This window comes from Topomyia yanbarensis, chromosome 2 (assembly GCF_030247195.1).
Source record: "Topomyia yanbarensis strain Yona2022 chromosome 2, ASM3024719v1, whole genome shotgun sequence".
In the NCBI taxonomy this organism is placed as follows: domain Eukaryota; kingdom Metazoa; phylum Arthropoda; class Insecta; order Diptera; family Culicidae; genus Topomyia; species Topomyia yanbarensis.
Genome location: NC_080671.1, coordinates 412,287,850 through 412,305,543, shown reverse-complemented (window position 1 = coordinate 412,305,543; position 17,694 = coordinate 412,287,850). Strand labels below are relative to the sequence as shown.

Here is a 17,694-nt window from a genome sequence, read left to right as displayed (position 1 = left end):
TTCTTCTAAGTAAAACTTTACAAAGGTAGGTTGGATGTCGATTTTATTCAGATTTTTTCTCAAAACAATAATAATTCAATGGAAATTAAGACAATGCAATATTTGTTTCTGTTTCTTTATTGTAGAGTGAAAAGTAACACAAGACTGTTCTTATAAAGAGTTCTTCCAGATCATGTCGTTACTTAGAAGTCGCTGCTAACTTTATAAAAGTAGTCCACTTGCAAGGTGGAGTTAATTCAAAACTATTAGTGTACAATCAGTAATATTGTGGCAACCAAAATCTGCCATCTGGAGCTGCTCCGGCACTAGCCCAAGCGAACGTACTTGAGCTTATTGGAAGAGTAAAGAAAATGTCCCGAAAAAACTGTTACTAAATACCGAATCATCAATCGGTTGAACCCTAGGAGCAGATCAATTGTGATGCATTTTTAAAAATCAACAAAATTAAAGTTCAACAAGATCCCTAATAAACAAAAAAAGTTCAACTGAGAATGATTTGAAAAGCGGCCATCTTTGAAAATGAAAAAGGCAGTTTTTTCACTGCCCTTTTGTACAACCTTCATGAAAATCAATCAGCGTATTCGGGGCGTTGGTAGAGTACTATTAACTAATTTGTATGAAGATGTAGTCAACGGTTTGAAAAAAAACCTGTGTTAATCCACCTACTGGTGAGATTGTGCCTTTCTCATTTATCCAAACTATGATTCATTAGCAAGTTCATTAGCTAGTTATGTACAATATAATTGTGGAAATGTCTATTACATCCTTATTCTAGAATGAAGCACATTGTAAGAATGGGAAAACTTATCAGCTTCCAAAGTTTAGGAATGCCGTCGTAAACATATCAAAGGGCACATAACCTTCGAGCCATGACATGATGTGGTACATATCGATGATTTATTTCAATTTAGTATATTTTTCCCCTTAATTTATATTGTTTGATCTAACTTAACTAACTGCGAAGATATCTAAATTCAATTTAGTATAGAATTGATGATAGTTTAAAAATGTATGTTCAAAACCATGTGCCTGTTTATAAGTGTAATCACAACAGAAATCTTTCAATTTAAGGGGTTATATACAAAGTTGTGGTGAAAAAGCGAAAGACAGTTCGTTAGTAGTACTGTCGAAGTTCGAAAAAACAGATTGAATTATAAAATATTCGAGTTTGGTGAAGTTATGGCCTATCCCCCGAAACGTGTTTTTTGGCAGAGGTTTGCGGTGAACGCTCTCCAAGCCGAACAGAAATCAAAGTAAAAAGATTATTGAAGAAAAATGGATTGTGGTGTACTTGAACGGATCGGTTTCCCAATAAAAAAATTTTCCGATGAAAAAAACATGTTGACCAAAAAATTGAGTTTTTTGGTGCTTAAAATTTTAAACAAAAATTCATAGCGAACAATCGAAAATTATTGGAGGAAAAAGGAACCGTTCAACTACACGAGAATATTAATACAATCAAATAAAAAAAATATGAAGATCGGATGAATAGTTTTTGAGATATCACGTTCACCGCAACGGTACTTTTCAAAAAAACATAGTTCCGAGATAATTGCATTTAAAGTTTTGTGTTAACTTCTATCGTGGAAGAACCTGCGCGCTGCGAACGGCTGTAGTTTGAAATCTGGTGCTCCGATCTGGATGAAATTTCGCACAGATATTTTCAAAAGTATGTACTTTCAGAATATTCAATAATTTTTTTTTCGGTTTTTTGAGTTCCAACTTTATTTATAACCCCTTAAGAACCACAAATATTAATTTCTATTACCCAACATCCAAATGGATCATACGACAAGCTTGCTGGAGCAAACTAACTCCCAAATCTTCTAAAGGCAGAAGTTCGAACCTAGAGCGTATGCCGCTCTGAAAAAAAATCAAACGGCGTATGTGTTAGAAAGACTATGAAACTAGGGACAAATCATTTGTGATACATTTTTTAAAAATCAGCGAAATTAAATGCATTTATTTCCACCAAAATAGAAATTCATAATGTATTTTGCGTTACGTGTAAGACGCCAAAAACCTACAAAAAGTTAAAGCATGTTCAGGAGTGTTTCAGTTCTAGATTCAAAATTTTAACAGTTCTATAATATAAAACTGAAAATTTTAAAACTAATTTTTGCTGTTCCCAGCAGCAGTTTTAGCGGGTGTTCTATTCAGTCGCCATGCCTTCAGCGTTACTGCATTCAAATTTATTTTTCCCCAGTCTATAGGGTCTAAGTGTCTGTGCCAAATACTATCCATGTATTTAAAACACAGTTCTAACCGTGTTTTAAAATAAGCCACAAATAGAACGGCGTCGTATAACAGTTATAAATTTTAAAACAAAACTGTTCGAAATTATAAAACAAAACGCTCTGCTAGGGATGTGAATGTTTCAATTTCAGTTCTACTTTGAAACTCTTATACAAAATAAAACGCTCCTGGACATGTCCTTAGCCTAACAAAGTTATGTTATAACCGTTATAAGGATGCTATTCCAATCTTAATCCCCGGATGCTCCGTTCAAAAGTTTTGGTTAATATCAAATTGTGTTTCATGACCGGAAACAATTTCTTGCTGGTGTTTAGTGACAGATATCGCCAGCCTTGCTCAATTCACCAAACTTCAGTTCACGGGGCATTCTATAGCAGTCCCAATTCCAGCCCCATATGGATGTGGTGAACATCAGTTGAGCTTATTTTAATTTATTCAGCACATATTATTGAACGCCAAAAAATACATAAAAATAATTCTGTTACAAATTCAATCTATGTGTAAAATCAATAGGCATAACGTTTACATTTTTTTAATTGCATGTTTCTGATGATACCATCTGAACTATATTTCCGTTTTACACAAATGGTATAACTGGTGACCACAACAAATATGTCCAAGGTTCACTTGATTGCAGGTTCAACTCGCCGGGTAGCCAGATACAACACTATTTTCATAACTTTCAGGGCAACGAGAGCTTAATTTTTCAATAACTCATGAACCAGTTGTCATAGCTATGAACTGTCTTCAGCAGAAGTTGTTCTACATGACTGATCTATAAAATGTAGCATACAATATATTTTGCAGAGGCACCACACGACATATTTATGAATTTAATGAAAATGCATTGTTTTCTCATAATAAACTCCATACGAACTTTGAATCGCTTGTGCGAAAACATGCTGGAACAGATTTGATTCAGATTTTACGTAGGAATTCGTTGATGAATTGTAAATTTTTTAAACTTGGTTCTGCGGTATTTAATTTGTTTCATACATTCTTGTGCTACCCTAATACCCATGTACTGTCTGCTTTAATGCTTGATATTCGTAGTGTCAATAAACGTTTACAAAGCTTGTTTAAATCTTATAGACATTCGCAAAGCTTGCATAGAGCCAATAAACACCGAAAAGCTGTAGTGAATATAACGCTTGCATTAGCGCTTAACATTAACTTATTACTCATAGTTTGCAAAATAATGATTGTTCACAAATTGTATTACTGTATGCAGATACATTAGCATAATTGAATATAGTTTATGTCATTTTAGCTTATCTTACATGAAAGGGTGCGCTTTTTCCGTATTATGAATATCTAATGGGAATAAACGTGAATCAAGAGCTTCTGTGTGACGACATAGATGACCACACCTGCCCTCTGGCAACGTTATACCAACATATGGAGTTTGACAGCACACTACATATACGGGGTGTTATAGTTATAAAGCCTTAAAGAAACAATTATCTTTGGCGCTATGTATTAGCATTCCAAACGACTTTTTGCATCTGGTGGGATGATTAGATACTCAATTTGATAGTTCAATCAACATTTTAACTTCATTCTGATTTTCATGGCAATGATTCTGGCTGATGTACAGAGATGCCTTCCGCGACAAGAGGCTGGTCCTAACTATAAAAAAACCGCATCCTAGTACATCACATTTTAGGAATGAGATTCGGAATGTGGGCTAATTTATGTGGGAATTCCAGCCCGAATACAACAACCCATTCTGGCTGAATCGGTTGTTACATTTGCACTGAAACTCTGAAAGAAAACATTCCGACTGCGATGAGTGGGGTTCAGTAGCGGAATCTTTTGCCGAAATAAGACAGAGTATCACTCTTGGGGCCGATATTTTCACCCTCGCTTAATCTTTAAACTATTTAACTAGTACGATTAAACCTAGCTTAAGCGTTAAGCGAGAGTGAAGAAATCGGCTCTTAGTAGCCTATGCACTTCATACATTCACTCTCGCCTGTGCCTGGCCGTTCGCGAGAAAGGCTACCTTGAATTACACTACATACTATAGGAAAGCTTGGGTTTATCGCGAGCATTTCCACTCAAGATTTCGCTTCATCCGTGTGCGCATGATGAAGAACGATAGGCATGCTACCCACATTACTTTTACAGTGAACGGCAAGTTACGGCGGGTAGCCTAGAACAAAGCTTCAATAGCCTACCGATCGCCAGCATGTAGTTTAACCCGCCAAGCCGCCTTTTCGTTTACTGGGTATTCGCACACGCCCGCGAACGAGGGGACTTAATGTACTTCACACTCATTCCGCAATACTGATTTATATTACCCATAACTATCTTTTATTGTAAAAATGTATTGCATGGTCATCAGCTCCATTACAAATTTTTTCCATTTTTCATACTAGGTTAGATCCCATCAAATGCAACACGAAATAATGTTTGAAAAATTTTGTAATCAAAACCCTACAAAAAACTAGCCCTATATTCAACACAACGTCGAACAAAATGGATCAGCGTAGCACGATTGTTAAACAAACTTTTGTGCGAGGGAGTGCAAAGATGAATGAAAAATGGAAATTAAATGCGTTTTTTTCTAATTTGATGCAAATTTGTTGTACATTCCTTAAGTGATCTGCCCCTGGACTTGCGCCTTTCGGTTTTTCTCCTATTTTTAGCTTGTGCAACTAAAGCGCAACTGGTGTAGATGATGCGCAAGTTGATTCTCTATCATTTACACAAGATACGCATTAGTTGCCCACTCTGCAAATAGGGAAAAAAGCGCAAGTTCAATATTTCGGTTTTCAACTGCAACAAGAATATAATCTTTATTGTTCAATTCTCGACAAACATATGATTACGCCTTAAAAGCCAACTGTTAAAATTCTCTTTAAAGGGAAATTCCGAACAAACCGTTACTGCCCACACACAGAAAAAAAAAGTTGGTAAAAATAAGAGTTTTTCACTCTTAGCAAAAAACAACCAACGTATACTCTTAGTGTAAAAATAAAGCTTTTGTTTTGAGTACTATTCTTCATTTGCTTAAAAGGAAAACTTTTACTTTGATTATTATTCTTGATTAATTTAAAAGTTTTACTTTCAACCTAATAGTTGGCGTTGGTTGTTTTTTGCTAAGAGCGGAACACTCTTACTTTTACCAATATTTTTTTTTGTGTGCAAACACAGTTCACACCCTCTAAGAACGGTTGGTTTCAAAATCGTCCAATGAAGGACGTTCGTTGGACCAATTTGGACAACGTCCAAATAACCGTTCAACGAACGTCCATCGTTGGACCCGTGTTGAACGATTTTGAAACAATTTTTTGGACGTCTCAGTGGGCAGTACTAAATGCTACACGGAAACGAAAAACTACCTAAAATTGAGTTCCTTTGACTCAATCTCGTGGTATCGTGGGGGAACTTAAAATTAAGTAAACCGTGTTGAAGGTAGTTTCCATTTAACCAAGGCAAAAATTACAACTCATTGATAGGTTTTTTATACTCAAATATAAGTTGAATTTACCTAATTTTGAGTTCACCCCAAACAACTCAAAAGTACCTTCCTCCACAGAAGACCTCGACTGAGTCGAATCTCTCTTTTTGTTTTTGACAACACTAATAAGTGCGAAAGCGACGCACAACTCAAAAGTAAGTTAAAAGAACTTATTCTGCAGGTTGTTTTATTTAACGTGTAGAGAAAACTTTTCTCTTTTGTTTACTACCAACATTTGTGACTGGCGAGGCATCGTTTGTCCGGAATCTTCATTCAAAGTGATTTTTGACAGTTGGCTTTTAAGCCGTAATCATATGTTTGTCAAGAATTTGGTATGTTCAGTTCCAAAAGCGTTTTTATCTACAAGTCTTTTAATTAGATTGTCTTTAATCTACATTGCTTCGAAAAAAAAATCTCAATCCCCTCGATTTTCGCCACAATTTCAATTTTGACAAGTCGTGAGTCACTTTGACAGCTTTTTCGCCCGCATCAAAAACTAAGTTTCCTAGAAGTCTTCTTTGTTTTGTCTGCGGATTCAGCTGTTGTTTTTGTGGCTGGTCATTGAAGCTTCGTAATACTGTCTGCTGATGATGTTGAAAATATCATCATCCTTTGTAATCTTTCGCGGTGCAGATGATGCTTACTCGCTCTAGCCTACAGGCAGCCATCAAGCGCAGCAAGGCTGTGTATGTGCAATCTTCGCCAGCAGTTCCAGCAAAAGTGTGTTTTGTTAACCACTCGCCTCGCCTGCTGCTTTCGTTTGTTCAACGACGAGTGTGATGAGAATATTCGTTCTATGTGCTCGAAAGTGAAGCCGTTCGTCGAGAACTTGGCGTAGAAAAGTTTTTAAAATCAGTTGCTATAGTGATATTTTGTTCGGAAATTCGGTCAGAACCTGCTGGATCCGGAAACGGTTCTCTTTAGATTCAAGTTTTGTTTTCCGTAAATTGCCTGTTGCAGCCTGTCGATGCAGTAATTTGAGACGAGCTCATTTCCGCTGACTGACTTGTTTCCACATCATGCTTGTGAAAGCCAACCCTTGAGAAGGTAGCAGAAATCCATTGAAAAATTGGATGCGTGGATTTTTTTTTCTTGAGCAGCCCGGTAGTGTTTTTGTTGTTTTCGTGGCAAACTGTTACGCGGTGCGAAGGAATTTCGTTGATTATAATACTGTCTTGTTCGACTGTCGTCAGCGAATCTCGGTAGGCGTGCGCAATTTGTTGTTATTTATTCCGAGTGGCTGCTGCGAAAAAAGAGCTGTTGTTTACTATTGATTAGAAAGGTTTTTGCTCTTATCGCCAGTGTTCTATCGGGCATTGTGGTCTGGCACTGGGTCTGGTTTAAAACTTTTAGTGTTAAGTGTTCTAAAGTTAGGAAACAAATTGTGTCGTTAAAAGTTCACTTGTTATATTATTGCGTTGTAAATTATTAAGGTGTAAAGTTGCCGATAAGACTCGGATCCAGAAAGCAGACTCAAAATGTCCCAGGAAACGGTAAGCAAACATTTTTTTTGCGATTTTCAATCAACCTTATTTACCATCTAGAGCGAAAAACTCTATTAGAGCCAACAGCAGCAACAAAGTAAAGCGAAATTCCCCGAATTTGGGATGAACACATTCTGGGAAGAGGCAATATTCTTCGTCTATCTGCGACGAACGCAAATTCCCCAGTATTGAATACCGTCAGTATTGCCTTCTGTTCTCCGGAAAGGCTGCTGATTGAATTAAATTCCAGAGATCGTTTATAACCACCACCAGGCAGATGAAGCAGCACCAGCCATCAGCACTCAGCAGACCGCTGTATGTGCGCCACCGGAGAGATGCTACGTGTAGCGCTGTCAAAAGTGTGTTGACCTTTCGGCTGGAGGGGCGATCGCGATTGCGGTTTATTATTCTAGAGATAGCAGAGATTTTTTGGTGGTAGGTAGCTACCCCGAAATAATTTGGCCTGTGAAAAATGTAATCTAACGGTGATGTTTGGGTAGATGGGAGCGATAAAGTGCTATCAAAAATGTCGTGATGTGTAAACACGGTTTGTGCCTGACACGGTGCGTTAAGCACTTCATAGTTAGGAATTTGTCGAAGACTCGATGTTAGTATTTCCAATAGTTGCTAGTGAATCTTTAAACTGCTACCCATTCTAGGCACAATCCGCAATTTTTACATATGATGCGCAACCCAACATCAGATTTCGAAATGCACTGTTTGGAAAGGCTTTAATACCTGTCCGAACATGGATTTTGTAGCTCTTCAAGCTATACACCGAGTTTACTGGTAACGATGAGTAACCATCGAATCATATGACACCAAGTCTGAACTCAAATTAGTCATTTGTGCTGTCTCCCTGTCTGAAAATATACCTCTCTCCTCACGTATTGTTGGTTTTCCGAGAGATTTGTCAATGCCAGCACAAGCGATTCAAGGTTTGTGATCTTACAGTAATTTGCGTCTTCTGGGTAAAGATGTGCAATCTATGCAACAGTGGGAGTGCACATTCAACACCTCGCCTCTGATAGTTCTACCCGAGCAACAACGACAGCCTTAATACCGGTAATGATTTCCTAACAAGCGTGCGCGCCGGTATGTAATAATTTGCTCATAGCAGATGCTGAATGATTGTTTCTGCTAAAAACAAGTTTCTATTTAGGTACTACGATTCCCTGAGTGGGGACTATCAACATACGGCTCAAGCGGTCACAGTGATGCGGGTGAAGGAGCTAACAATATTTCAAGTCGATACATTCAGGTGCGCGCTTAGTGAGTATCGAATCAGATTCTGGTCCTATCGGGTATACGCATGAAGAAAATTTCTCACAAATCTATTTCGCAAGAAACAAGTGGAATCAAGTTATATTTAATTTTATTTAATGAAGAACATTTTGACAAATTCAGATAATTGTTAACATTTCAGAGATATACTACATTTTCCTATACAGCGAGGACCCGATTATCTACCCCCTTTTATCAGCTTTTTGACCCGATTTTATCAGCTTCATATGAAAATTGATAGCTTGTAGTTTGATGGGCTCTAGCAGACGAACCAAGTCGAGTAAATCCTTTCTTGAGCATTTTTTTCTTATCTTAGAGATCGAAATATGCAAAAAAAAATCATTTTTTTTAATTTTGCGCTGTTAGACCCCCTTATGGGAAGTTTAAGCCAAATAATCAGATAAGGAATTCTGCAAATTAAGATTTCTGAATAGATTACTGTTTGACGATAACTAAACTTTTGAGTCACTGAAGTCATTGGTACCTGAATTCAAAGATTAAAGTTAACTGAATTGGTAGTGCCTTTGCTACATTCCTGAATAGGATGATTTCGTTTGCCCCTGAAATTTTCTTATTCCTAGGTTACCAATTCCAAAAATGGATTAGTTATTCGATTCTTTAATTCTTGAATTTGTGGGGGTTTAATGAACAATAGTGAGTCTATAGTTATGTACGGTGAGCCAACTAGGCTGGATAGAGGATCGAAGATCATGTACAACTGACAGTCTTCATGGCGCCACCCATGTTGTGGTTCGGTAAGGCCAAATCGTTGTAGGAGATCGCTCAAGACTGTTTTAACCAGGCCTCTGGCAAGGCTGTGGGGATTACAGGCTTTGACAGTAGTAAACATGGTGGGCCTTGCCCATGCTTTTACATTGGGCTGTTCAGATTTTTACATGGGCAAATGTTGGCTAGGAAAAAATCGCCGCCTAGCAGGGCCCTGCTAACGCATTCATCGTGCTGATTTATTATAATAGATATAATATAAAAAGTGACGATATCACAATAATTTCTATTTTCCGCTTCAGATAGTTAAGAACTATATGACATCGTGTGCTAGCCGGCGATTGAAAGATATCGCGTTAACAATCCTATTCATCGAGACCGTTGACCGACAGTATCGAAACACTGGAAGAAATAAGTTACGATAAGCCAGAGTTGGTCATACGGCTCAATTATAAATACGTCCAAGGTAGATGGAATCGTACTCAACACGATGCTGTTGAAAGGACCGGGTTTGATAAATACGTTGTACGTCGTTCTCGATGGATTCCGGGAGAAGTTGGTCGCTCTCAGTGCTTATCTGACGGAAATCATTCACCAGTTTCAAATTGAGCAAAAGGATCGACGCGCGCAAGGACGGCTTTGACTGAAAATCCAAAAGAGACCCCAAAAGTACATTTGATGGTGGTGCAACGCGTTCGTCATCTTTAGCCCAATTCGCGAAGAACTTGAATGCTGAGGAGTATTCGAGAGAGTATCCGAGCGTGGTCAATGGTATTATTCGGTAGCAATGCGTCAAACTAATCATTGGACAGCGCTGAATATATTGAAGAATTTCTCTGTGGTTTCCATCTGCAGAACTGACCTTCAAACTCCACTAACGTTCTCGAACGGGTCAGATAGAACGAGCTGTCTCGGAGAAGTGTCTTCAGTTCAACAAGAACAGTTCAGCGAAACGCGTGCTCAGACTGTACTAGAAGCCGGTCGAAGATGTCTCTTCACGTTTACCACGATGCTAGCGCTGTGTGTAGTCAATAGTCATGAGCCCATTCGACCCGGAAGGATCGTTGTTTCTTACTCATACGCGGCCCGATACTGAACCAGAAACTGTTGAGAGCAAAAGTGGCCTGAGATCAAATAATTCCGGAGAAGTTGCTTGGGAAATGGATGCGGTGGAAGAACTTGTTAGGTTATCTGGGTTAGGATTAGTTTTGTTTTATTCATGTTTATTTTCCGTCAGTCTCTGTCTGCACTGAGTGTCTATTACCGACGCTAGAGAGCTGACAAAACCATCTGGACCAATGGCTTTACTTCGACGTAATACACAGATATTTCACCTCAAACAATCTCATCGGCTGTGATTGAACCCAGACCCACTGGAGTGAGAAGCGATCATGCTCACCACTGAACAACTGGCGCCGTCTAGATCAGCTTAGTATTCCACGGGGCTACATCCCTCAGCATTCAGTGAGAGATATCAGGACACTGCAATTTCTTATACATGGACGTCAGCGAAGAAGCTTATGCGTGTCACTTGCTTTGTGACGATATCTTCGTATGGTAACTTTGTTGCACTAGTCGGTAGAAAACCGAAGGTAGCTCCAATAAAGACAAATTCCATCTCATAGTTGGAAGTGAAAGTAGTGGTAATCGGGGTACGGTTGATGAAGACCATCCTCACTGGGCTCTCGCTGGTGGTGGAAAAGATAGTATTACAGTGTGACGGTGCTGGTTTGGATACAATGAAAACATCTGAATTATCGCTAGTTCGTTGCCTGCCGAGTGCTGTGATTTTGGCCATGTCGGAGGCAGAGAAAAGACGAACGATGTTGCTGATGATGCGACATAGTTGGAGAGAGAGAGTGGTGTCTGTCCCCAGATGTCCATTGGATCCGTGCCGATAACGATTTTCCCGAAGATCAATAGAATGAATTCAGATCAAATCAGCGTGATAACAGATGAGGTCTTGTTTGGTGCCTAAGGAGGTCATCGTACCGCAACCTACTCCCACAAACATGAAAAAACCCCTGTAGCTAAGTGAACGTTCTGGCACTTAAATTTACAAACGCGGTCTCAAGAGTAAACTCAAATACGCCCGTGTTCGCGCGATCATGAATTGGTTACGTCCGGAAGCCCCTACTCGGCCCTAGCAGCATAGGTCCGTTGGATCAATAAAAAAATGACGCTCATATTCACTAGACAACACGTTCCTTGGCGACACGACTGGGAACATTATTGATATGGAAGAACTCGCTCTCTTTTTGCATCTGACCCGTACTTCAAAGAATAACTATCATAATCACGGTCCACGCACGATTATCCAAGGATACACAAAGTTGCATACACGCTAACACCGGCGACATACACTCACCAACACGATTGAAATATTTTTTTTTTCTATGCAAAGACGTGTAAGTATAATATAAGTTCTTACTTTGCTTTTCCACAGGTTATTGAAGTAACCAACCAAGGGGCAAAAATACAACAGAAAAATTAGATAAAGCTTCCGGTTGTATACCATTTGTATACCATTTCCCCGAAAGCCATTTCCCAAAAAGCCATTCCCCAGAATGTACCATTCCTCAGAAGGATATTTCCCAGAATGTGCCATGCCCTAGAGAGCCATTATCCAGAATGCCCCATTTCCCCGTAAGTCATTGCCTAGAATGCCCTTATTCCCCAGAATAGTTTAAGTTTTTATTCACTTTTTGTGGTGAAGCCAAAAATTTGCGCGTACCTAATTCAAGGAACTTATGCGGTGTTGAACTGCTGAAGATGTGCCGTCGAAAGTGGCGGTCTCGCAAGCAAACCTGCTATCCTCTCGTATAACCGGTTTACTCGAACACAGGACTTGGTTCCTTCTTTCAAACATGAGCAGTTCTTTCAATTTGTACGCCATGTAACTCTTGCACGCAAACTTATGATCTTTTCGTCTGCCTAGTTTATTCAAACATAGGTGTTGATTCCTTCTATGAATCTATATTAAAATCAAAATGAATGCATATTTTGATGGTTGGTGGGTTCTTAAAGCGTTTATCTTGCTTTTGCATTGGGAATGTTTCGTACGCAAATGTACGATCCACCCGATTGCTCGGTTTACTCAAAGATGTTGCACTAAATACATTCGAAAGTATTTTCATACCTTTCAAAAAGGGCAATTTGCTGGTTAAAGGGGGGCTATTTGCCAACTCGGACGCGCTACTTGCCCTTCAATTTGCTGGTAAAATGAGAGCAAATAGGGGGCAATCTCAATTGCAACATTTGGGCGATTTGCCGCCGTCATTTTTTTGCCGCCCTACTCGCCATATCGACTACAAATCGCTCACGGAAATCGCCATTTAATCGCCTTATTTTCGGATTCATTATCTACATAGATAAACTTATCAGCATACTAGATAATCACACCAAACTATAGGAAGAATCAATAGTGAAATTGGTATTGCACACCAAAACTTACCACAATCTGACATTCGTTAAAACTTTAGGTCAGGGATCTTGTTCTACTATACTTACACACGATTCCACAATTACCCACATTCGTTGGCTAAATGAAGTGCACTAGACAAACAAAATACAAGCAAAAACATGCGAATTGTTAAAAAAACAATTTTAATCTTAAGCCAAACATGAACCGCCATGTTAGAAAAAAAAACCTGTTTTAATCCACCTAGCTGTGCAATGGTGCTTTTCTCATTTATCAAAGCTATGGTTTAATAGCTGGTTACGTTCAATATAACATTGTGGGAATATCTATTACATTCTTATTACACTTGGTGAGTATAGATGAATGCGCGACTGCCACGAAACTGATGAGCAACATATCGATGCTAACACACTTGAAACACAAAAATAAAATATTTAATTAGCTTAATCAGCGTGAGTGCAATGTTATCTTCATGTTAGCATATTTTGAAAAGCGGTGAAGGGGGGGGGGAGTTGGGAACAATATTTTTGCTAGTAAGAGTATTGAAGTTGGATCTACTTCTTCTTTACCGACGCCAGAGAGGTTACTCCACTATCTGGACTAGATATCGATCCACCAAACTCATGGACCGGGGACCAACGGCTTTACTTCCCTTCCGAAGGGAGACGTTACCACAGATACTTTTCACCACAGGAAAATCTCAACGACCTCGGCTGGAATTGAACCGAGGCCAACTGGAATGAGTGGCAGTCACGCTTACCACTCAACCACCGTACGGAGGAGTAACTGGGGTCGAGCCCTGGCCAAAATTATTTACTGTTGTTATTGCTGTTATTATGCCTGAATGTGAACTTAAATTAGACAATAACTAATTTTTAGAACAATTTGGCATCTATCCACCTACCAGTGCAGAGGTCAATTTTCCATATCCTTTCGAATACTAGTAATCTTGAGGAGATCTTTGTGAATACATTAGTTTTTCTAGTTACATACACAGATAATCAGTGGCAAAGGGAGAGTCAAAAGGACGTCTGTGCGCGTATTCATAGAGCTACATTTTTCCAAACATAGTATTTGGCCCTACAGCTTTTCAGTGTACTTCAAATTAGTAAAAAATCAATATTTTCACATCGCTTGGAATTTATGGATCGAAGAAGTCCGGAAGAGTTCGAATGTTTTTTGGATAGCTGCAATCTTGTTTTGTAATACTACTTCAGAAACTTTGTCGGATCTCGCCGTTTTTTAGTCATTGATGTTTGGAATAAAATGTTTAAAAACGTATTTTTTTTAAAGTTGGTGCAATGCACAGCAACACTACTATTTTCAGTTAGTTTTAGGCTGAAGTTATACAAATGGTTGTGTTCAACTACGTTTGTAATAATACAGTAAAGACCCGTAAAGCCTTTTGGTGAATTTTAGGCTGATAAAACCGGGACATTGATAAAATCGGAACATATAGTGGACCTGACAGCGCAAAATTTAAAAAAAATGAAAAAAAATTTTTTGCATGCTTCGGATCTCTAAGGCAAGAAAAATATGCTCAAGAAAGGATGTGCTCGATTTCAATTTGGTTCGTCTACTAGAGCCCATCAAACTACCAACTATCAATTTTCATATGAAGCTGATAAAATCGGGTCAAAAAGCTGATAAAATCGGGGGCAGCTAAAATCGGTGGCTGATAAAATCGGGTCTTCACCGTATTATCTTATTTAATACGGTCATCATCTATTGGACAAATAGTAAAAATTGATATTGGACAAATAGTAAAAATTAATAAAAAAAAATCCCTTAAAATATCACCATTTTGCATCCATGCAAAAATTCTTCAATGATTTTTGACATATTCCTAATTTAGGTATGCAAAAAGATATAACGAAACAAAAGAACGAAACAAAAAAATATTTTGGGTATTGGCCAGGAATTTGTTCTAGTTACTCCTCTGTGCACCGACGACGTCCGTAATAACCTACCTGTAACTCTGGAGCCAAAAGTCAGTACTGAATGAAATTCAATAACAGTCAATAGAAGTATTATTTCTTTCATTTGAAATTTACTTTGTAAAAATCGGTTAAGAGTTCGCTGGAAAATAGGTGTAACATTAGCTTAGGAACTAGGGCGAGTTTCTCGGGGGCCTCAAGAACCGTCATAGGCGGCCAATTTGGTCAGAGCTACTATGAATCTAGACCCGCAAATTCAAGTAATGTTGAGCCTATTAGAATATGTATCGTTCGGACACCATGGTGTTACCAATTTATAAGGGATTTTGCTGTGTGACCGTACTCCCCTCCCCTAGGTTGAGGGGTTTTACGGTATTGCAAACATCATCAAGCATACTGTATGCATAAGTGCTACAGAACCTCTGACAGACAATTGCTTTAAGATGGTTATTGCATTACGCCTCGATAGTGGCGCATCGAGGAGACCTAAAGGGCTTATGGGTCTTTTTTTATGTTTCATGTTTTTTTTAACATTCTGCGCCAACCCATACTAACGCTCAACCACTAGCCTGTGCGCGCTGACGTGACCGGCTGGCGGGTCGACGTGCATTGACTTTTTCTGTGGGCTGTGTTTGATGCCACACATTCCATGATTCCACAGCTAAATGGTAGTATTGGTGGAGGGGCTCACATTGGGGGCCATTGTGTGTCCATTTATCGGCAGACTTCGTCATCGTGCACATGCTGATTAAATTAATTTAATTTATAAAATAATTTAATAAATACATCAATAGAAATCTATTAGTTGTCGTTTTGTACTATTGTAGTTTTTAGTACTAGTGTACAATTGTTATGTGCTAGTCGTGAATCTATCTGTGTATGTGTTCGTCTGAATATTTGTGATAGTTGGCTCAGGGAATGGATGCAAAACTGGCGTATATGATAGAATAGTGGGTAATCTTTCCGATATTCAATTTGTGCATTCGATTCCATTCATTCGGGATAATTGGATTGGATAAATTAAGGTACAATTAATTGACCAACGCACGTGGATCATCCATTCCCGGTCAGCATAGCATGATGAAAATCTAACAGAATACAATTGTCGTTAATAGCAAATAAACAACATTTGTGCGAGTTAAAGTAGTTTGATATTATGTCACATGTGTTTTTATATTCAACTTCATTAATCTGTTCCTTTGTACATCTATTAGTTTGCTTTTCCATTACTTGTGTATACCAAAATAGTATCGGTTAATTTATGCACTTTTAATCATACTCTTTGCATCTTTTTTTCTTTATTCGGCATGCTATGATTCTTTTTATTAGTATACTCTATACTATACTATACTATACTATACTATACTATACTATACTATACTATACTATACTATACTATACTATACTATATACTATACTATACTATATACTATACTATACTATATACTATACTATACTATATACTATACTATACTATATACTATACTATACTATACTATACTATACTATACTATACTATACTCTATATGTGCATATAGTCACAACCGTACAAATGTTCGTGTCCTTCGCGATAACACAAACCTGGTCACGAACACGACCATGCAATTGCAATCCTCTACACATACGGCCGCGATTTTTCCAACATTAGAACACCCCGGTAGTTAAGTAAACGTAACACCTATAAACTTACAAACGCGGTCTCAAACATTAACCCACCACTCGCGCGATCTTGAAACGGCCACGTCCGGAAGTCCAACCGCGGTCCTAGCAGCCTAGACTAATGTCTCCAGTAGAACCAACCAAAAATGACGCTCATGTTCACTAGACAACACGTTTCATGGCGACATGACCTGGAACGCTAGTGATATGGGGAAATTGATTCTCTTCTACCATCTGTACCATACACTAAAAATTAAGCATTAGATTAACGGTCCGTACGCGAGCATTCAAGAATACACGCTACATGATTATAAAATCGAAATTATACACGCGAAGTCACATACACGTGACAAGCACGTTAATATACAAATGCTTGAGCCCTTCGCGACCATCCACGGCACCTACACCCGCAATCTCGTAAACATGATAACATCCCGGTGATAAAGTGAATGTCTCAGCTCCTATAAATTTTCAAACGCGGTCTCAACCGTGAACCCAAAATCTCCCACTTTCAGTCACTTTCGGATGTTTCTATCCTTGATATCAGCAGACTAGGTCCATGCCTTCAATTGGACCAATTAAAAAAAAGCTCTCATCCACTAGACATCACGTTACATGGCGACATGACCGAGGACTCTAGTGATATGGGGTAACTTACTCCCTGCCAGAATGTGAATTGTACATCGAAAACTAACTATCAGAATGAAGGTCCGCGTAACCATCCAAGAACGCACGCGTATATAGGAATGGCCACACGGTTACAAAATCCAGCTTTCTACACGCGAAGTCACATGAACGCGAGCACACGGGACAAACGCGTTAACATACAAACGCTTAAGCCCTTCGTGATTAACAACGCACATCTACTTTCGCGATCGCGCAAACTTAATAAAACCCTGGTAATAAGGAGAACGTTTTAGCACTTACGAAATTTCAAACGCTGTCTCAAACGCGAACCTACAAACGTACGTTTTCGCGCGCTCATGAATCGGTCACGTCCGGAAACCATTACTCTCTGTCCTAATAACTTAGGTCCATACATTCAGTAGGACTAATCAAAAAATAAAGCACATATCCACTGGACAACACGTTCCATGGCGACATCACCGGGAACTCTAGTTATATGGAAGATCTCTCTCTCTTTTAGCATCTGAGCCGTACACCAAAAATAAAGTATAAAACACACGGTTATAAAATAGAATTTATACACGCGAAGTTACATACACGTTAACACATGCGACATACAAACGCACACGCGATCGAACACGTTAGCGTATAAATGCTCGAGCCCTTCGCGATGATACACGCGATCACGAGTCCCAACGCCCGCACATACCTGAACCGTACAATGAATATCACATTCAGAATCACGGCCCGCTACAATTGGCCTAAAGCAGTGCTTTAGTGGGCGCCATTGCCTGTCTCGTCTGCAAATTGTAGTATGTGATTCTGACGGGAAGC

General features: G+C 38.9%; 1 protein-coding gene across 1 annotated transcript in view; it reads left to right on the top strand.

Moving 5' to 3' along the window:
- The first annotated feature begins 6,299 nt into the window (after positions 1 to 6,299).
- The window catches only part of LOC131685079 (tyrosine-protein phosphatase non-receptor type 9), a 170,301-nt gene continuing 158,906 nt past the window's right edge, over positions 6,300 to 17,694 (top strand). The window contains exon 1 of the mRNA XM_058968506.1: positions 6,300 to 7,215. Within this exon, the coding sequence (XP_058824489.1) occupies positions 7,201 to 7,215 (15 nt within the window). The 5' untranslated portion in view covers positions 6,300 to 7,200. The remainder of the gene's footprint in view (positions 7,216 to 17,694) is intronic.